Source organism: Heterocephalus glaber, unplaced genomic scaffold (genome assembly GCF_053883595.1).
Source record: "Heterocephalus glaber isolate CG9 unplaced genomic scaffold, H.glaber_assembly_v1.0 deba00000331, whole genome shotgun sequence".
NCBI classification, from domain to species: domain Eukaryota; kingdom Metazoa; phylum Chordata; class Mammalia; order Rodentia; family Bathyergidae; genus Heterocephalus; species Heterocephalus glaber.
Window position 1 is genome coordinate 57,798,467 of NW_028258142.1, and position 22,346 is coordinate 57,820,812.

General features: G+C 44.0%; 1 protein-coding gene and 1 long non-coding RNA gene across 3 annotated transcripts in view; one reads left to right on the forward strand and one right to left on the reverse strand.

The window, feature by feature from the left end:
• Positions 1–1,051, forward strand: part of Abhd3 (abhydrolase domain containing 3, phospholipase) — a 39,770-nt gene extending 38,719 nt beyond the window's left edge. For both annotated transcript variants that reach the window (XM_004853169.4, XM_004853167.4), the window contains exon 9: positions 4–1,051. In XM_004853169.4, coding sequence (XP_004853226.1) covers positions 4–182 — 179 coding nt within the window. In that variant the 3' untranslated portion in view covers positions 183–1,051. The remainder of the gene's footprint in view (positions 1–3) is intronic.
• Positions 1,052–4,150: 3,099 nt separating this feature from the next.
• LOC110350833 (uncharacterized) lies at positions 4,151–21,839 on the reverse strand. Its single transcript, XR_002397726.2, has 4 exons — positions 10,705–21,839; positions 8,515–8,732; positions 6,261–6,355; positions 4,151–5,044 (listed from the first exon to the last, which is right to left on the reverse strand). It is a non-coding gene; the product is annotated as an uncharacterized LOC110350833 (long non-coding RNA).
• Positions 21,840–22,346: the final 507 nt, after the last annotated feature.

A 22,346-nucleotide genomic window follows, 5' to 3' on the forward strand; every position in this document is an offset into this window, starting at 1 on the left:
CAGCTATCCCAGTAGAGACTGCTAAGAAGAACCCCAATGTCGCCTTGGTCCTTACTTCCTGCGGAGGCCACATTGGCTTTCTGGAGGGGATCTGGCCCAGGCAGTGCACGTACATGGACCGCGTCTTCAAACAATTTGTGCAGGCCATGGTGGAGCACGGGTGGGAGCTGGCCCGCACTTAGTACCGTCCATCTGTCCTTCTGTCTGTCCTTGCGCACGCCAGGCACAGCGCTGGCTTCTCGACAGGAAGCAGCCTTGAGGACCAGGAGGAAGGCGGAAGCTGGTTTTTAGGGACACAAAACCACTTTGTAGCAAGACATCAGCCCTAGTTTAGATTGTTACTTAAGGGCCAGGGATTTAGCTCAGTGGTTTTGCTGGCTGCCTCGAAAAGTACAAGGACCCCAGTTCAATCCCTGGTATCAAAAAAAAAAAAGAAAGAAACTTCTAGCATCTTAGATTGTTACTTAAGTAGATTTTATTTTTCCTATGCCTTACCAAGTATGACCTTAAATAAAGTAGTCCTTCCACAGATGGAATTGCACTTAACCAAAACTATCGTGTAAACAGAGTTTAATTCCTCAGGGTTTTAATTTAGGCTAGTATTTTTTTAGATGACTCATTTTAGGTGACTTAATGGTACTTTACTAAGTGTTCAGAGATCTAGTTGTTTGAATGTAAGTTGTAAGTGGGCACATGCCTAAGGATATTTTTATTTTAATGACGATAACATGAAACAAGATAAAATTCAATCCACTAAATCTTTTATGTAGTCTAACTTTAAAAGCAAGTGCAGGCCCGGGGATTTAGCTCAGTGGTTTCGACGCCTGCTGTGCAAGGGCAAGGACCCGAGTTTGATCCCCAGTACCAAAAAAAAAAAAGCAAGTGCAACAATGTTAGACGGACTTCTACGCATTCTCTGTTACCCTGGTAATATTAAATTAGAGCTGATTTGTGTTTTATAACGGTTATGGTTTACAGGCTTATTTTTTAAATACTATACGTGCACACATATTTATCATTATATTGAAATAAATTCTATCATTTTAAATTATTTCCTTGTGAGTTTTTATCTACAAAAAGGATCCAAAAAGTAATCTCTGGAAAATAATTTATGATAATTTCATGCAAACATTAGTAAGCATTTGGTTTGGGGATAGACCGGGGATTTATCTCAGTGGTTCCACCGCATGCCTCACAAGCTCAAGTTCCTGAGTTCGATCTCTGATACAAAAAAAAAAAAAAGAATTTGGTTTGGGTTTTTTGTTTTTGTTTTTGTTTTGTTGTGTTTTGAGGCAGGGTCTCCCTTTGTAGTTCAGGCTGGCCCTGAACTCACTATGTAGCCCAGGCTGGCCTCGAACTCACAGCAATCCTCCTGCCTCAGGGTCCCGAGTGCTGGGATTACAGACGTGTGCCACCACACCTGGATCATTAGTAAGAAATATTAAAACTCTCTTGCTTTACTGTTTCCAGAATAATGGGCCCATATCATTTATATCAATTAAGAATACTTTCAGCACCAGATGGGCATACCTGTAATCTCAGTACTCAGGAGGCTGAGGCAGGAGGATTGTCTCTAGTTAAAGACCAGCCTGGACTACACAGTGAGATCTTATCTCAAAAAACACAAAAACTTTCAGCTATAGGATTCCCAATAGTTCCTGAAGAATAATTTTATTGCTGTTATGAGTGTAGCTCAGTGGTAGAATTCACAAGGCCCTGGTTTTGATCCCCAGCACCACACACACACACACACACACACACACACACACACAGTGATATAAAGATAAAGATATTAAGAGATCAGAAGAAGCTGGGGACAGTGGTACACACCTATAATCCCAGCACTCAGGAGGCTGAGGCAGGAGGATTGCCATGAGTTCAAGGCCAGCCTGGGCTACATAGTGAAATACTGTTTCAAAAAATTAAAAAAATTTTTAAAAAGATATCACAAGTAGTTTCCTGGTAGGCAGAACAGAACAGGGCTAGCACAGGTGTTTACCAATGTCATCAATGGCCCAAGTTCTGTTTGCCCCCTATCCTTAGTGGGGTGGCTAATGATCACCTAGACACAGAGTAGCTGCTGCAGCTCCAGTCATCCCATTTGTGTTTAGAGAAGGAAAAGATGAAAGAATGGTGCCAAACATACCTGCCTTCCCTTATGGGATAAAAAAGGTTTTCCCAGAAGTGTTGCACTAGTATCTATAGAACTGTGTCCCATGTCCTCCCAATTGATGTGCTCGCTTCAGCAGCGCATATACCATGCCCCTGATTGAACGGGGGACTGGGCATGCAAGTGTGTACTTTTTCCTGGTAGTGCAGCCTGGCAAGAGATCAGAGCCTGGCAAGAGATCGGGGCCTGGCAGAGGCTGCTGGACTCTCCACCAGCAGTGACATCCTCCATGCCATGAAACATTTTTTTTCTTCCTTTTTTCATGTCTTCAACCTATGAATCAAATGCATGTATCAGCCAGGCATGGTGGCAAGCGCTGTGGTCCCAGCACTTGAGAGGCTGAGGCAGGAGGCTTGCTGTGAGTTTGAGGCCAAGGACAGCCTGAACTACATACGGAGACCCTGTCTCCAAAAAGTGGGAAATAAAGTATATATTGATGCTTGGCTGGCCTGAATCATATTTTTTAATTTCTTTATTGGGATACAGTTTAGATATAAACCAGACTGAGACCGACACTCGGTCCAGAAATACAATAGGCACCTTTTCTTGCTTTTCTTAGTCTGTTCGTCTCCGGACCTTGACTCTCAGGATAGGAAACTTGGGCTTTGGAGCCCAGCATGCAAGTCTCCAGGCCGGGCGGAGCCACCTGCAGGGGGAACACTTGTGACCCGGCAGAACACCGTGTTCGGGGGAAGCACTGCTTCCCGTCAGCCTCCAGAGATAACCTCGGAGACACAGAAATCTAAACCATGTGCTACGCTTAAGCAAGGCAGAATAGAAGAGCTATAGAAATAATTTGCATACAGTACCTAAAGAACACAAGCCCGCGGTGCGCCTTGGGTCACGGAGGGCATTGGAACTTTAGATTCCTCCGCACCGCTAAGAGACGCTTCTCGGCCGGGGATGTAGCCCAGCGGCACAGCGTCTGCCTGGCAAGTGCAAGGTCCTGAGTTCGAGCCCTGGTACCACACACAAAAAAGGACGCTTCACCCATTGTAGTCACTCCTCGGCTGCCTCCACCCCCTTAGCCCAAGGCTACCACTGAACTTTGTCTCTAAAAACTTGCTTATTCTAGACGGTTCATTAAAAATGGAACTATAGCCAGGGATTTAGCTCAGTGGTTCCGGCGCCTGCCTTGCAAGCTCAAGGTCCGGTGTTCGATCCCCACTACCAAAAAAAAAAAAAGAACTATATGAAAGGATTAAAAGAGGCATACATAGCGATATACGCACCCCCTGTGTTTACAGAGGCATAGTTTGTAATAGCTAAATCTTGGAAACAGCCCAAATGCTCACCAACCAATGAGTGGATAAAGTAGATGTGATTCTTTATACAATGGAGTACTATTCTGCCGTAAGAAGGATAAGCTTGAGACATTGCTAGCTAAATGGATGCACCTTGAGACCATACACTTAAGTGAGGTAAATCGGACACACGGGTTTAAATACCCCATTATTTCTCTGGTGTGAGAAACCAAAAGTGGAAATAAGGGGCCCGGGATTTATTTCAGTGGCACCGTACCTGCCTTGCAAGCGCAAGGTCCTGAGTTCCATCCCAGGTATGGGGGGGGGGGGGACGACACTAAAATGTATACTAGATATTAGGAAATGGGAAGAAAACATTCCAATGAGAAGGGGAACAAGGGAGAGGGGAGGGGGGAGAGGAAGGAAGGGAAAAGAAAAAAAAGGAAAAGTAGAAACAAAACTTGTAAATAAGGAGGGGAAGATGGGTTAAAGGGAAGGGAGGGAATGAGAATAAAAAGAAAGAAGATATGTCACCTACAAAAAAAAGGATACCTCACCTACAGGTACAAATTCCCTATTATGAATATAATCATTATGTATATCTAAAATGTACCAATACAGGGGAATGGGGAAAAAATAAGAAACAAGATACATCGGGCCAGGGATTTAGCTCAGTGGTTTCACCGCCTGCCGTGCAAGCACAAGGACCCAAGTTCGATCCCTGGTACCAAAAAAAAAAAGAAACAAGATATATCGTGTAAAGGTACAAGATCCCAATGATGAATGTAATTGTATTGTATACCTAAAATGTACCAATAAACTTAATTTAAAAAATAAAATGTACCAATAAAATTAATTTTAAAGCAGCTGGGGATGTAGCTCAGTGGCACTGCACCTGCCTGGCAAACACAAGGTCCTGAGTTCAATCCCCGGTTCTGCACCCCCCCAAATTAATTAATTAATTTAAAAAAATAAAAATGGAGCCATACATTAGCTGGGCATCTTGACACACAACTCTAATTCTAGCACTTGGGAGGCTGAGGCAGGAAGGATCCCTGTGAGTTTGAGGCCAGCCTGGGCTACATAGCAAGACCCTGTCTCAAAACAAAAATGTTTCAAAGGGTAAGGGCTGGGGCTGTAGCTCAGTGTTAGAGCCCTTGCCTATTCAGCATGAGGTTCTGGGTTCAATCCTCACTACTGAAAAAAAAATCCTTCCCCTATGGATATTTTCCCATCTGTTTAAGTATTTGGTCTGTTTTGTGGCACTGGGGATCAAACCCAGGCCCTGTGTGCACCAGGTAACTAAGTGCTGTCCCGCGCCGCTTGCCCGTTTTCTGATTGTTCTGCCCGCACCGCTGGCTGTGTTGTGTCCCTGACTCTCCCTCAGCAGCTCTGTCTCCTCTCCTGTCATCCCTGAGTTCAGGCCTTTCGTGGACTTCATCGGTGCCTATTTTTCATTTGTTGACTCTGCCAGGTACAAAGCATTATACTAGATAAAATACAATTTGAAATTTCTTTAATCCATAAAAAGCTCCCGCAAATCAAACAATACTCCCAACTCAGCAGAAAATGGGTGACTTGTAGACGTGGCGTTTACACAGCCTGGGACGTGAGTACACACTTGGGCTCACTGGTAAAAAAGACAAATGCAAATCAAACAATAGTTCTGATCTAATAGAGTTACCAAAACTTTTTTAAAAATAAATTTTATTTTATCCCATCCCCCCCCTCAAGTCTTCCCTCCCTATGTAAAAAATCTTTGTTTCCATTTTTTCTTCTATTTTCACTTTTTTTCTTGTCCCTTCCTTCCTTTCTTCCTCCCTTCTCCTTTGTTCCCCTTTCCATTTGAACATTTTCTTCCCATTTCCCAACATCCATTATACATCTCAGTCCTCATTTCCACATTCAGTTTCTCACACCAGAGAAAGAATACGGTATTTAAACATGTGTCCGATTTATTTCACTTCAAAGTATGGTCTCAAGGTCCATTCATTTAGCTATAAAAATCTGAACCTCATCCTTCTTTACAGCAGAGTAGTACTCTATTGTGTAAAAAAAACCCCACATCTTCTTTATCTACTTGTCAGTTGATGGACATTTGGGCTATTTCCAAGATTTAGGTATTACAAACTGCTGCTATAAGCATGGGTGTGCACATATTGCTATGGTATGATGCTTTTAATTCTTTCTGGAAGATACCAAGAAGAGGTATAGCTGGGTCAAATGGCACCTCTACTTTTAGTTTTTTGAGCAGCCTCCACACTGATTTCCACAGTGGTTGCACCAGTCTACACTCTCACCAGCACTGGAGAAATTTCCTTTTTCCCTACAATCCTGCCAGCATTTGTTATTGGTTGATTTCTTGATAGCAGCCATTCTTTCTGGAGTGAGGTGAAATCTCAGCATTGTTTTAATTTGTGTCTCTCAAATGACCAATGATGTTCAATATTTTATCATATATTTATTTGCCGTTTCTCATTCTTTATCTGAGAAGTGTCTTTTTATTTCAGGTGCCCATTTAGCAATACTTAAAAAAACACAAAACTTGTTTTTCCAGTGCTCGAGACTGAATCCACTGATCTATACCCTCAGCCCTAACAATAACATTTCCAAATGATTCTAGAGCCAGGCCTGGTGGTACATGCCAATAACCCTAGCTATTGGGGAAGCAGAGGCAGGAGGGTGATGAGTTAAGAGGCCAGTCAGGGCAAAACAGTGAGACTCTGAACTGAAAAAGTCAGTTTTGGTAAGGTTGGGGGTGACAGTTACTCTGGGACACTCTGGGATTGTAAAGCACAAAAACAATACAACCTCTATAAAAGGAATTTGCCAATCTGCCAACTTACTTTTTAATGCCTATTTCCTTCAACTGAGAAACTCCATTTCCAGGGTTCTACACATTTGAGATGCTCTCTGTGTGAGGCTGATTATTGTAGCAGTGCTGTTAATATGAAGAGATAGAAAACAGCCTAAGACGGGGCTGGGGATTTAGCTCAGTGGTTTTGCTGCCTGCTTTGCAAATGCAAAGTTCCGAGTTCGATCTCTGGTACCAAAAAACAAACAAACAAAACAAAACAGCCTAAGTGCTCATTTGGAACTGATTAAATCGGTTGAGGTTTATCCATAGTAACATACGTACCATTTCAAACTTGAGATCCATGTTGATAAAGGCTGAGGATCGGGACCAGCATGTTTCAGATTTGGGGGTTTGTCTGGTTTTTTGTTTTGTTTTGTTTGTACTAGGAATTGAACCCAGCGCCTTTGCACTGAGCTACATCCCCAGCCTTTGTAATTTTTTATTTTGCAATAAGATCTTGTGGACTTGTCCACATCAGCCTCGACTGTATGATCCTCCTGCCTCAGCCCTGAGTGCTGGCATTACAGGCGTTAGAATGAGATGATACAGTCAGGTAGGGCAGATGGGAGAGTTCAAATGAATTCAGATGCCCCATAGTTCAACACTTGAGGGCAGTCACCTTAGAAATGGGACACATCAATGCTTGGTCAGCCCCAGTGTCAAACTCATCTCAAAAATATAATACCTTCCTTTCTGCTTCAGCTTTATCACCCAAACGTATCATCTCATTATAATTCATAGAAGAGTTTGAGTGCTGAGACAAAGATTTTTTTTTTTTTTTTGGTACGGGGGATCAAACTCCGGACCTTGCGCTTGCAAAGCAGAAGGTGGCACCACTGAGCTAAATCCCCAGCCTGAGACAAAGATCTCACAGTGGTAAGCCTGGTACCTGGTGAAGTTAGCAGTAATTATTACTGTGGGAAACTAGAGCAGGCTGTAATTCCACTCAACTCTCCTAAGGCAGCTATTACTATTCTTATCTGCTATCTAGATATGTTTCTATCCAAATAAGCTACACATCCTTAAAGATAATGATTCAGGCATTCAATAATTATTCAGCAGCCTAAGCATGTTGGCACAACCCTGTAATCCCAGCACTTGGGAGGCTGAGTCAGGAGGATCACCATGAGTTCCAGGCAAGCCTGGGCTACACAGTGAGTTCAAGACCAGCCTGAATTGCATAGTGAGACCCTGTCTCAAAAAAGATTATTTTTGTAATTTTTTGGCACAGGAATTGGACCCAGGGCCTTCACCCTGAGCTACATCCTCAGCGTTTTTTAAATTATTATTTTGAGACAGGGTCTCATTATGTATTTCAGGCTGGCCTCCAATTGGTGGCAATCCTCCTGCCTCAGCACTCCTGAGTGCTGGGATTACAGGCGTGTGCCACCATGTCCAACAAAAATGTTTATTAGTTTTTATAAAACTACCCCTGAAAATGTACTTTTGAGACCTGCCAATGGATTGCAACATGGAGTTTGGAAAAGCTACTAGAATTGTAGAAATTACTAGAAATCAAGGCAGTCAGAATTGCTGATGGCATTGGCCACGTATGGCTGCAACAGCCCCTTTCTGTCTGCTTCTACTCATAGACAGGAAGCATGTGTCTCTGTTCTTCACTTTATCTCCCATGGCCAACAGTGCCTGGCTCATATAGGATTCTTAGGAAATATTTGTTATTAATAATTCTGTACTTAATATTTATTACTCAAACCCTTAGATGCCTGGGATGGTAGCACACACCTGTAATCCCAGCACTAGGGAGGCTGAGGCAGGAGGACTGCAACAAATTCGAGGCCTGCAGGGGCTACATAGTGAGTACCTGTCTCTAACAAAACAAAACAAAATGTAACCCTTGGGCCCTTCAGTAGAACCTTAAGCAGAAATTAAAGGGCTAGGGATGTAGCTCAGCGGCACAGCAAGGTCCTGAGTTTGATCCCCAGTACCAAAAAACGAAAAAAGAAAGAAAGAAATTAGAGACAAATCAGGAGTGGGAGAGGAGGCCTTCAGCAGCCTCTTTCTGACTCAGACTATCTGGAAAACCAATGTTTCCCCTGCAGACCTCAGGGTTCAAATGGCTAATTTAAAAATCTCACAGTAGGGGGCCAGGGATTTAGCTCAGTGGTTCCAGCATTTGCCTAGAAAGCACAAGGTCCCAAGTTCAATCCCTGGTACCAAAAAAAAAAAAAAAATCTCACAGTTACTCTGAACCTAACAGTGCTGGTCACAAGGTAAGTACCTACCTTTGTAGATCTTCAACTGGAGTCCAGGAGGAAAGTCTGGAAGGTTGGGGCCGATGAACACCCAAGAAAGTGCTTTTTAAGCTCTGGTTCTCAGGCAAAAGGCAGTATCTTGGGTCCTGACCTTTTCTGAGAGCGAGCTGGGATGCAGCTAGAAGCCAATGCTCCTCCTATAGTCCAACAATGTCGGCATCGATAGGTACCTAGTGCAGTGAAAATTGCTGGACAAGAGGCCAGGGATTTAGCTCAGTGGTTCCGGTGCCTGCCTCGCAAGTGCAAGTTCCCAAGTTCAATCCCCAGTACCAAAAAAAAAAAAAAAATGCTGGACAAAATTGCTTTTAGTGTTTTGCTCTTAAGTTTTATTCCTAAGTAAAGAAACATTTTTATATCCATGAGCCTTGGGCTGATAAAAGAACAATGTTTTCTGCTTTTGTCATATGCATTAGATGTAAAATATGCACCTGCACTATTTATCCCTATTCCCAAATGCTGAACTTCAGAGATACTTTTTCTGACTATCCTTCGACCACCTAAATGTAGGAATTACTAAGAAAACTGTTATGCAAAAATAAAAGTGAAAATTAAGAATTTGGCAAGAGTAATTTACCTCTCTGAATATTTTTTTTTTTTTGATACCGGGGATCGAACACAGGTCCTTGTGCTTGCGCAGCAGGCGGCGAAACCGCTGAGCTAAATCCCCGGCCCTCTCTGAATATTTTTTAAAAGAAAGACAATTATAGGCCGGGAATTTAGCTCAATGGTTCTGCCACCTGCCTCATAAGCGCAAGGTCCTGAGTTCAATCCCCGGCACCAAAAAAAACCCAAAATAAAACAAAGAAAGATAATTACAGCCCAGGTATGGTGGCACATCCTTGTAATTCCAACTACTTGGGAAGCTGAGTCAGGAGTATTCCATGTTCCAAGTTGGAGACCAGCCTAAGCAACTTAGCCAACTCTGTCTCAAACTAAAAAGTAGAAGGGCTGGGGATGTAGCTCAATAGTAGAGCATCCTGGATTCAATCCCCAAAGCCAAGGAAAGCGGGGGGACTCAATATTAATATATTACTGGACACTTTTCATATTTATGCTTTCCATAGAGTATTATTACCCCCACCCTGCTGTGAGTTAAATGCTGGTACCCATGTCTTTCAAGCAATGCAATAATCCCACTGGGTTGGGGATTTAGCTCAGTGTCACTGCACCTGTGTCAAAAGCGCAAGGTCCTGAGTTCAATCCCCAGTATGGGCGGGGGGGGGGGGGGGCGCGGAGATCTGAATCCCAGAATCCCAGAATCCCAGAATCCTATGCATTCCTTCTCTCAGCCTGTTGTTGTTTGTATACCAATGACCCAGAACCAGCTGGGCTCCTGAAATTTGCCATTTTAGAATGTTGAAAACTTAGAATGTATTATAAAAATATGATTGGATCCAGGCATGGTAGTGCACACCTGTAATCCCAGCACTCTGGGAGGCTGAGGCAGGAGGATAACTGTGAGTTTGAGGCCAGCCTGGGCTATATAGCAAAACCCTGTCTCAAAAACAAACAGATCAAAAAAAAAGAAAAAACGAAAAAGAAAAGAAAGAAAAAAAAAACCCCACAATAAATTCAAGAGACCTTTGCCTAAATAACCTGCTTCTCACTGAAATACAATAGCTGCTTAGCAGAATGTCCACTTAGGTTAGATAGCAAGAAAAATCTCCAGGTCCACACAAAGTCACAGTGTAAATACCCAGTGAGGACACAGCCAGAAAGGAGGGACGGCAGCTGAGCGAGGGGGAAACGAGGGTGGTGTGAGGGTGACTAGTGAGGAGTAGATGCGAGAGAGGAGATGATGGAGACAGGGTGTGAAGAACCGGGTAGCTGTCGGCTCAGCCCAATGGGTCCCAGGGCGCGCAAATGCTGGCTAAACCGCGGCAGCTACACCTGTGCGGCGTCCCCGCTGAGGTGGCGCTGCAAGCACAGGACACACCAGGCCGCCCTCGCCAGCGTAGGCTCCGCTCCTCTGCTGAAGATTCCAACAGAGCCGGAGGGGACAAGGACCTGCCGTCTGCCTCTGAGGGACAGGACAGAACCATCGTGCTCTGGGGTTTGGGCACTGGGTGATCGTGTGCCCCACGGCTGCCTTTCCCCGGCTCCACAGCATAAGCAGGCTGTGGGCATTCCGGCCCGCTCAGCACCCGGTCATCTACTTACAGTCGTTCTTTCATCCAGTCCTGCAGGAGACCAGCTTGAAACCGCACTGAGCAGGCTTTAGATGTTATTGATTTGGCTTATGAATTCAGCTATTGATTAAGACTATGAAGGGGAAAAAAAAAAAAAAAAGACTATGAAGGGGCTGGGGATCCGGGGATGCAGCTCAGTGGCGCCACACCTGCCTGGCAAGCGCAAGGTCCTGCGTTCCATCCCTGGTACCAAAAAAAAAAAAAAAAAAAAAAGACTATGAGTCACTCCAAGGCCTAAGTGCGAACCACTAAGTGACCTTTTGGCTGGTGTTTGGAGACAGGCTTCCCTGTGCCAAAGGTCACAACTGAGGTCTGAGTGATCGATGAGGCTGTGACGTCTCTAACAGCAAGGGAACACTGCAGCTGAGGAACTGACTCTGTGCAGCCATTCCCCAGGATCAGATGTTAGCTAGATAATGCGGGTTAGCTTTGACTGCAAGATAGCCCAGGTGCCTTTGTTAACTGTCTGGCCTTCACAGGCCTAGTTACTCCCCTTTTCCAACCCCAGCTCACGAAGTGCCCTAATGCTATTCTCCACCTCTGCCTTCATGCTCCCTTGCTATGTAGTGCAATCATACAAACTCACTAATCCAGAGCTCCTGCTCTGAGCCAGGACAGAGCTGAGATCAGGTGGTCTTTAGCCAGGAGAGCCAAAGATCAATTCCCAGCTCCCCCAGAAGTAAGACTGTCGTTCGTTCTTTATTCTTTATTCCTTGTTCTTTATATATTGGTCTTTCATCCCTTGCTGTCCCATCAGGCGACTGGGCCCCGGTGACAGCTGGTCAAGCTATCACCCCCGCACATTCCCACTGGTCCGTCTCTCTGGAAGACCCCGTCACAGCCCCTGGGAGGTTATTTCCTGTAATCTACCAGCACATCCAGATACCTATTCGCCAAATCCCTCACATGATGTACACTATTTCCAGAAAAAAGAAACAGACAAAAATTACCAAATGGTTTAATTGTGCAGTAAAGGAGAGAAAAAGAAAAAAAGGAAAAAAAAGTCAGGGCCAGGGATTTAGCTCAGTGGTTCCATCGCCTGCCTATCAAGAGCAAGGTCCCGAGTTTGATCCCCGTGCCAAAAAAAAAAAAGGCCAGGTTCCTGACTCAAATCTTTTACTCAAATCTTTTTTCTCTTCTCTGATTTAGAAGGCTCATAGGGGGAAAATCAACCGAGCATAGATCAAGACAAGGGATGCTAAAGCTCTAGTCTTGGAAGTATTTGTCAGTTGGCTTTTGTTTCTTTTTGGCTTCTAGAAGGAAATGTTTTCTCAGGGGGGAGGGGGCAGTGGCTGCCTCTGCCTCTATTTTCTTAGGTGCGTTTAGCCTAATGCAGAAGCTCCTCCCCAAGAAGGCTGGCCCATCTACCTGGGGGGGGGGGGGGGCTGTGCACTTCATTAGTAAACATGGGTGGCCCAGCCTGAGCTGTTTTGCAGTTGCCTTTCTGCAGAGCCTGCTGGGCCTATGGCCAGTCACTGAGTTCCCAGCAATGACCTGAAGGAGGCCCCACAGGGAGGCTTGTTTCTAAAGCATGGAGTTCACTGGAGCCCAGTTGGGTCATCAGGGTAGTTTCTTACCCTCTCCTAAGGACAGCTGACCTTGTGCGGTGTGTCCCTCACTAGGAGTACTCAGGAAGACACGAGTAAAAGTACAGGGGGTCAGACCTGCCTGAGCCTCTCTTGATACAGTCAGAGATGCAGTCTTGACTATGGTGGCTTTGATATAAGATTATCATGTTTCAACATGAAGTAATATGTTGCCACTCAAGCCCAGAAGGTAAAGTGTTTTGTCTTTTGTCCAGTGATTTGGCACAAGCTAGACACTGGACTTCTGTGACAGTAACCAAGGAAAAGAGTAACACCTAGCCAGGTGTGGTCTATATAACCACTACAATCCCAGCACTCGGGAGGCTGGGGGAGGAGGACTACTGTGAGTTCCAGGCCAGCCTGGGCTACACAGTGACTTCAAGACCAGGGCCGGGGATTTAGCTCAGTGGTGCCGCCGCCTGCCTCGTAAGCGCAAGGTCCAGAGTTTGAACTCCGGTATCAAAAAAAAACCCCAAAAAACAAAACAGCCTGAACAACACAGTGAGACCTTGTCTCAAAACAACAACAAAAATACCCAAATGTCAGAAAATGACAAGTGTTAGTGAGAATGTGGAAATGAGAACCCTCATACATTCTTTAGGCCTCTGGTTGCCTGTTTTAGCAACAGAAAGGTGAAAGATGATAATCTTTCACTTACCACTAAGTTGAGGTCACACTTACACATTTGAATCTATGTGTCTACAGAAGAACAGAAGGAAGAGGCTAAAACTGGGGCAGAAGAGGAGCAGTAGGATAGTTATTCAGGTTGTCTATCTGCAGAAAATTTGCTTCAGAGAAATCAAGAATCAAGTTGCCTAGAAATGGCTTAAAATGAGGACCACATGAATACCCAAAAGCAGAGGGTTTTATTAGAGTCCTTCCTGTCACTCTCAGGGCCTGCATCAATCAACAACTCCAAGTATACCTCCAGCTCTACATTTTAACCGTGAGCTGTTCAAGATGGATGTGATGATTCCAATCTGGAGTCCCAGGACTCTGGAGGCTGAGGCAGGAGGATTTCGGCAAGTTTGAGACCAGCCTGGGCTGAGACCCTGTCCCAGCCCCCTCCCCAGTAACCAATAAGCTGATCATCATTCAACCAAAACCAGATGAAAAAGAGCTTTTCTTCTGGGAGGGGTCAGGAGAGGGTCACAGAGTATGATAATGACTCACAAGAGCCAACTGCCGAAATTCCAGGAATTTTGTGACCCAGTTCACACCGTTTTGGTAGTCTGAAACTGCCAGGGTACAGAATGGCACAGACCATTAAATATTTACCAGCACCCCGAAGGCTGTCGTAGACCAGTAGACAGGCTGCTGAAGCTCTTCTAGGAAGCTTTTATTAAGCAAACAAAATACGGCAAATGTCCGGCTCTGCTGCCCACATTCCCCAGTGTCATTTTCAGAGGTGATGTAGCTGCAGTGGGAGAACGTGCCTTATATAAATGTTTATTTTCCCTTGGCCAAGTTTTCAACCACAGCTTTGAAACTTATGTAACATGGCAAGCTGAACCGTATCAAATTCATGTTTTTACAGGTCAATGAAATAACAGCAAGTTCATGTAGTTCCACCCAAGTACATCTGCCATCCAGGCCTAGTGCTGCCCTCAGCTGGAACTCGGGCCCCTCTGCTTTTGTGGCCATTGCCTTCCCGCTCTCCCTCTTGACCTGAACATGCTCTTGGCCATCTCCACACTGAACCCTCTGTGTGTGTCCCTAGGCAGGCAGCTCCCCATGGCCCAGGTGGTATGCACTGTGCTATTCGCAATGTTTGTTCCACATTGAGCCTCCTGTCCTCCTGTGTTGTGTAGCCCGTTTGTGGCTGCTGCGTAATTTGCTAGATACACATAATTTCCTTAATCCTTGCCCTGATGGACTCGGAGGTAACAGGACATTTTTTACTATTCGGCCCCGCTGCTGGGCTGAGTAGAGGTCAGGGGCAGAGCCCATACCCAGCATGCAGAGCCCTGGGGCTAAGCTCCCAAAAAAGAAACAAAACCCCAAACCAAAATCCTCTGCAACATTTTTGAATATCTTCTTGAGCATACGTGCAGCAAGATTTTAATTCCGCATTCCTTCAGTTTAGAGAGGTTTTTTTCTCCCCATTTTATGGGGCTTTCTTTTGGGTGAACTGGATTATCTTTAGTCACTTTTTAATGACTGACTTTCTCTAATTTATAAGACTACTTAGTATATTTTAGATACTAATCCTCAACCGGTCATATGAATTTGCAAGGATTTTCTCCTAGTCAGTGAACTGCTGAAGACAAAACATTTTTACAGTGGCATTTTAACATATCTCAACAGTTAGCAATTCTAGCCTTATGCCTGTTTGTATAAAATTTTATTGGAATTTAGCTGTATCCATTCGTTCATCTCTAGCTGCTTTTAGTAGAAGTGAGTAGTTAAGGCAGAGACCACAGGACTTGCAAAGCCTAAAATATTTAGTATCTGGCTCTTTACAAGTTTGGTGATTCCTAGTCTCTCCTAAAGTAATCTACTTATTATTCTAATTTTAGACAGATATGGTTATTTCCCTCTTTTATTTATTTATATATTTTTTGGTTATTTCCCTCTTAATTAAGAAACTCGGGGGCTGGGGATTTAGCACAGTGGCACCACCCCTGCCTGGCAAGTGCAAGGTCCTGAGTTCAATCCCTGGTACTGGGGAAAAAACAAAAACAAACAAAAAAAAGAAACTCAATGAGAATCTTTAAGACTAAACTGTTGGCCAGGGATTTAGCTCAGTGGTTCCACTGCCTTGCAACTACAAGGACCTGAGTTCGATCCCTGGTACCAAAAAAAAAAAAAAAAAAAAAAAAAGACTAAACTGTCAGCTTTTCAGAAATGGAATTCTGCACCTGGAATCCCAGCACTCGGGAGGCTGAGGCAGATGGATTGCCCTGAGTTTGAGGCCAGCCTGAACTATAGAGCAAGACCTTGTCTCAAAACTACCAAAAACCAAACCAAAACAAATGGAATTCTGGGTCAAACTGCAGGGAAAAAAAAAAATTAACATTTTTGAGATATCTTACAAAGTGCTTTCTAGAAAGCTGCTTCCCACCTACCCCAGGAGGTCTTCTCTGAATAGCACCAAACACTATTAAAAATTATTCCTAAATTTAATCACTCATGATAGATCAAAAAATAAAATTTTCTTGGGCCAGGGATTTAGCTCAGTGGTTTCACCGCCTGCTGTGCAAGCATAAGGACCCGAGTTCGATCCCCGGTACCAAAAAACACAAAAAGCAAAAAAAAAAAAAATTTCTTAAAATTATATGAGTATCAATTTCCTCTAATTTTAATACTTTATTACTTTGGTTAGTCTTCATACTTTTATATTTTTTTCTAGAAAAATGATTTACCATATCTCCTAGACTTAGCCTCTTCATCCTCAGAATATCAGAACCAGTTCAACAGGTGACACTACAGAGTTCTTGAGTCATTTGTAGGAAAAGATGCACCTTGAGACCATAATGTTAAGTGACGCAAATCAGACACATAAGCTTAAATATCACATGGTTTCTCCAATATGAGAAACCCAATACATAAATAAAGTGCAAAAGAAAAGACAGACGACGGGAAAAAGAAAAAAGTTACTGTAATCCAGCATGGCCAATGTATCTAAAAGTGTGCCTTGATTTAGTGTAATTATTTTATGTTTTTTTTGACTCTTAGTCTGTTAATCTGTATCTGTGAAGGGCCGGGGATTTAGCTCAGTGGTTCCCCCGCCTGCCTCACAAACGCAAGGTCCGTTCAATCCCTGGTTCCAAAAAAAAAAAAAACAGGTCAAAATCTGTATCTGTGAAGATTAACTTGATAAAACCATAAATAAATGAATCTGATGCTAGAAAAAAACAACAAAATAGGGGTAGAGGGAAAGGGGGAAAAAAGAATTGAGACATTATATACATATACCAATTCCTCACAATCAATGTAATCATTATGTACTGCAAATATGTACTAATAAAAAAAGAAATAAAGAATACAGAGTTCTTGCCTACAGAACTGCATCTAAATTCCAGCTATGCTAAGAAACTGGGAACTGCTGGGTGCAGAGGACTGCACCTGTGGCTCCAGAAACTTGGAAGGCTGAGGCAGGAGGATCCTTTGAGCCCAGAAGTTCAAAGCTAGCCTGGGCAACATACCAAGACCTTGCCTCAAAAACAAGACATCATCACCACCTCCAAACACCACAAAAAACTGTGGGAACTACAGGCAGTTGCCTAGCCTTGTAAAAGGGCTTAGTGTAGAAGCCAGCACAGAGCAAGTGTCATATATATATATGTCAAATAACAAGAGTAATTCCCTATGCCTGTCAGCCTAGCATTTGGGAGGCTGAGGTAGGAGGATGACCACAAGTTCCAGGCCAGCCTGGGCTACACAGAGTTCAACCCCAGCCTGAACTAAGAGCAAGACTGTCTCAAAAAAGAATAAAAATGTTCAAGGCCAGCCTGCATTACAAAGCGAGACTCTTAAAAAAAAAACCCAAACAAATGAGTAATTCACTGTGTTTTTAAAAATCCTTCACGTCAATGGCATTAAATTTAAAAGAAATGGAAAAATCTGGCAAGGAATGAGCATTAATTAGTCTACTTATTATCCATAAAGAAGTTACTTACAATTCACCACAATTGGCTGGGCGTGTAGCTCAGCAGCAGAGCAAGTGCTGAGCATGTGCAGCACCGCAAGGAAAGCTCTCCGTGCCAACACCACTGGGGGAACATGCACCTCTACACAGCTCGGTCTGCCCACCCGCAATATGCTATTATTCATGGTTTTATGATTCAAATCTTCAAAGAGGCTAGAGCCAATTTTTGCCACTGCCCCACAAGTGCTCAAAGAGGAGAGAATTAAAGTTTTGGAAACAATAGAAAATCTTTACTCTCCTTGCATCCACAATGCGTATTACTCTTTAAAGAGAAAATGGTTTTAGTAGTTATGTGCCTCTATTTAAAAGCCAAATGGAGGGCTGAGGATTTAGCTCAGTGGTTCCGCCACCTGCCTCGCAAGCTCAAGGTCCCGAGTTCGATCCCTGGTACCAAAAAAAAAAAAAAGCCAAATGAAGCAGACAAGAATTCTAGTTCACAAAATCTCAGGTATCAATTCTTAGATGTGTGTTAGGTACTAACAAAGAGGAAAGGGGCTGAGGATGTGGCTGACAGAGAACATACTTACCACGCGCCGGGCACTGGGTTCAATCTCCAATGCCAAAACTACCCTGAAAAAAAGAGGTTTTATTATGTTTAATGGCAAATTTAAATTTATGCTGCTTAAACTGGATCTTTGGATGCCTAAGTCAGTGGCAGAGCCAATGTTTAGTATGCTTGAGGCCCTGGGTTTAATACCCAGCACCAAAAAAGATGCATCTCAATGTCACAGATGTTAAAAAAAAAAAAAACATTAAAAAAAACGTCTTGGGGCCGGGGATTTAGCTCAGTGGTGCCATGTCTGCCTCACAAGCGCAAGGTTGAGTTCGATCCCCAGTACTGGAAAAAAGAAGTCTTAAACCAAGTGTGATGGCACTTGGGAGGCTGTAATCCCAGCCACTTGGGAGCCTGAGGCAGGAGTATTGCAATTTGAGGTCAGGTTGGGCAATTTAGTAAGGCCTTGACTGAAAAATTTTCTAAAAATGCTTAAGAAGGGATGGGAATGCTCAGGACTCCCTGGGTTCAGCTTTCAGTACCAAACAACCAAAAAAATCTATCCTTAGAGCCGGAGGTGTGGCTTAGTGTGTGACCCCCAGCAACTAACAACAAAACAAAAACAGAAAAATATGAGTAGACGAAATTACCCAGAATGAAAGCAGAGTGGGGTACTCTGCCCTCCCCCTGGTAACAAGCCACCATACATATTTAGGTATGTAATTTTATGGAAGTATGTGAAGTATGGTGAGGCCTAGTTAGACTGATTTTTTTTTGATTCCGGGGATTGAACTCAGGACCTTGGGGTTGAGGCAGGCGCAGTGCTGCTGTGCTACATGCCTGGCCCGAGTAGCTAAAATTTCGAACAGTACAATCAGCACCTGTGCTGCTTCCAGTCACACACGGTGTCGAGATGTCACCTAACCTGCCCCTTGTCACCTGAGGTTGGACAGGGCGACCTTTGCCTTTTGTTCAGCTTCGTTTTTAAGCACATGGCCCTTTCCACAGTCCATGCAGAGCCAGCCGTGTGGCATTTGTCATCTCAAGTAGCCTCCAGGTGACGTGCTGCCTGAGACCCCTTGGTGCCAGGCTAAGCTGTGCCCTCACCTAACTGGATAATTAGATGAGCACCGCTCAGGTGCCAGTTTCCCTGCTGCTGCCCAAGTGTCATGCTGGCGAGTCAACAGCACATTAAATAAGGTGTCTTTAACCAGAATCAATATGGAGCTACAGAAGTGGTTTGACCAGAGGCTCGCAGGAACCTAACCTCAGGAACAGGGGTCAGCAAGTACAGGAACAGAAATTGAACTGCTGTGGACATCAGGAAACAACTGCATTCCACTAGCTCAGTGATGGCGAACCCTTTAGAACTCTCAGTGATACAAATAGCCAGCTGCGGCATGTCTGCTGTAGGTTCACCACCTCTGCACTAGAGCCTGTTATCTTTGTAAATTCAATCTCACTGCATACCAACCTTCCCCATGTGTGTGATAAAACTCTACTGAGAGGTGGTGCACACCTATAATCCCAAAACTCTAGGAGGTTGAAGCAGGAAGATTGCAAGCTTGGGCACAGCCTGGGCAATTTAGGGACTTAGTGAGACCCTGTCAAAGTGAAAAAAGGACTGGGGATGTAGCTGAGATGGAAGAGTCTGGGTTCAATTCCCAGTACCCAGCCCTAGCACATTTGTTCTCCATTAAAGCCAGGTCTGCCTTTATTTATTTATTGCATGTTAAAGTTTTATTAAATGTCAATACAAAAACATTCCAAAAGTAACACGTGATCTAGAATACCTAAGGTCTGCCTTTAAATCAGTTCAGATTCTTTGCAGTTGAAGGAAGTCTCTTCACATAAAAATGATGGCCTCTCGTAGAATAAGTTCAACCTAGTACCCACCTAAATTAACAACTGTTACTGGACTGCTCTCACTGAACACATCCTAGACACTGACGCTCTCAAGACAAAATCTTGAGACTTTGTCAGTGAGACGACAAAATGACATCTCACTGAAAATCCCAACGAGCTGACAATACACAGAGCCTCCAAAATGGGCAGATTATAAGACATTTTCTCAGAATATTCACAATTTGTAATTGCACATCAACTTTTATTTCAGGTTTCCCTTTTAGTCTATAAGCTCCAAGAGGGCAGGAGCCAACTGTATTTTCCTTTGAGACAGGACTTCACTATGTAGTTCAGGGTGGCCTTGAACTATGTAGCCCAGGCTGGCCTTGAACTTGAGGTGCACCTCCTGCCTCAGCTTGCTGAGTGCTGGGATTCCAGGTGCATGCCTCCAGGCCTGCTGCCAGCTGTATTAAAGTTTGTGTGGGTCTTCAAATCTCTTGACACAGCTGCAGAGTCCTTGGCCTTCAGCTTGGATCACAACCAACAGAAGCAGTAACAGATGAGAGCATGGAAGTCAAATGTGAACTAGTTATTTATTTCGCCAGCTCTTAATTTACAAGACAAATGGAGAAAAACTCCAAGTTGGCTGTGTTTCATTATGCCAGTTCAATTTTATTAGCTGTGCCTTGGATTGGTGCTAGGACCCCTTGCAGATACTAAGGCCCGTGGATATTTGCACACAATCTGTACACACCGTTTGGTTTTAAGACAGGATCTTGCTATGTACCCCAGGCTGGCCTCAAACTAGCAGTCTCCTCATGTCTCAGCCTCCCTCAGCCAGGATTGCAGGCGTGTGCTACCACGCCCAGCCAGATACCTTCTTTGTATGTTGGGGATTGAAGCTATGACCTGGTGAATGCTAAGCATGTGCTCCACCACTGAGCTATACCCCTAGCCCTCTCATATACTTTTTTTTTTGGTATTGGGGATTGAACTCGAGTCCTTGCACTTGCACAGCAGGCACCGAAACCACTGAGCTAAATCCCTGGGCCACTCATATACTTTGAGACAGGGTCTTAATATGTATTTCAGGCTGGCCTCAAAACTGGGAATGAATCCTCCTATCTCAGCCTCCCGAGTGCCAGGACTGCAGGTGTGTGCCACCACGCCCAGCTGCCTTCTGTCATACACAGTGCTTTAAGTCTCCAGGCTACGTATAGTGTATGGCATTCTCCCTCTTGGATCACAGAATTTGTAATAAAGCTATCTGACCACAGCTAACACTGTAACTTTATGAAAAAAATATAGGGGCCGGGGATTTAGCTCAGTGGTTTCGCCGCCTGCTGTGCAAGCACAAGGGCCCAAGTTCGATCCCTGGTACCAAAAAGAAAATAAAAACAAAAAATAAATATATCAACTGTAGAACAATCAAGTTGAACTTACTGGGCTGCGGATTTGGCTCAGTGGCACTGCACCTGCCTTGCAAGTGCAAGGTCCTGAGTTCGACCCCGGTACAAAAAAAAACGAAAGTTGAACTTACCTAATGAAAAAAATACATGTACTTTAAAAATACATTCTCTGGGGGACGGGGATGTAGCTCAGCAGCACAGCACCTGCCTGGCAAGCACCAGGTCCTGAGTTCAATTCCAGATACAGGGATGGGGGGGACGGGGACGGGGAGACAACATTCTCCCATTTTTTTTTTTTGGTCCTGGGGATCGAACTCAGGTCCTTGCGCTTGCACAGCAAGGGGCAAAACCACTGAGCTAAATCCCCGGCCCATTCTCCCAAGTTTTACAGTAACTTTTTTTTTTCTTTTTTGAGGTCCTGGGGATTGAACACAGGGCCTTCGCATTGAGCTAACTGTCCTTTTTGGAGACAGGGTGTCACTAAGTTGCCCAGGCTGGAACGGAACTGCCTTAGCCTCCCAAGAGCTGGGGTTAAAGATGTGTGCCATTTCACCTACCTTTTTTTTTTTTGGTACCGGGGATCAAACTCAGGTCTTTGCGCTTGCGCCATAGGCAGCGAAACCACTGAGCTAAATCCTCGGCCCATGAACTTCTTAAAATACACACAGGTTCACGTTACCTCTCAATTGACACAACCTTCCTTGTTCATGGTTTTGGTTGCATCTTTTGGCAGCCAGAGCTTCATGCATGCTAGGCAAATGCTGTACCACTGAGCTTTCTCTCCAACTCTATCAAACTTTTAAAAATTAACAATTTGTCCAGAAAACTTTTACATTTAAAAAAAACATTAAAAGACATATGCAAATCAGAAACTATGAAGAGATTAGGCCTCTCACATCTTCAAAGTTACTCTTCCTCAGCATGTTATTAGTAATAAGCTTTACAGGAAATTATAAGTGTTGAGGCATATTTTCCTCAAATTTAACCAATTAAAACTTTTTTTTTTTGGTACTGGGGATCGAACTCGGGTCCTTGAGCTGGCGCAGCAGACGGCAAAACCACTGAGCTAAATCCCCAGCCCAATTAAAACATTTTTTTAAAATTCTAGGGCCAGGGATTTAGCTCAGTGGTTTTGCCGCCTGCTGCGCCAGCGCAAGGACCTGAGTTCAATCCCCGGTACCCAAAAAATAAAAAAATAGAAAATAATAAAAATTCTGGGGCTGGGGATTTAGCTCAGTGGTGCTACACCTGCCTCATAAGCACAAGGTCCTGAGTTTGATCCCAGGTACCAAAAAACCCAAACTTCCGGCCAGGCAAGTATGGTGGTCACACTCATAACCCCCGAATTCAGAGGGCTGAGGCAGAGATCTAGAGTTCAAGGCCAGGGTGGACTACTTAAGAAGACCATCTCAAAAAAAAAAAAGAATTGTTTGCTGGGGGCTGAGGAAGTAGCTGAGCTCAGGCACAACACCTGCCTGGCAAGCTTGAGGCCCTGATTTCAAGTCCCAGGATCAAAAAAGGGAAAAAAAATTGTTTTGCTATCAAATACAGTAGGTCTTTCCCCTTTTATTCTTTTTTATAGCAAAAGATTTATTGCTACATTTTAGACATACATAATGATAACACTCT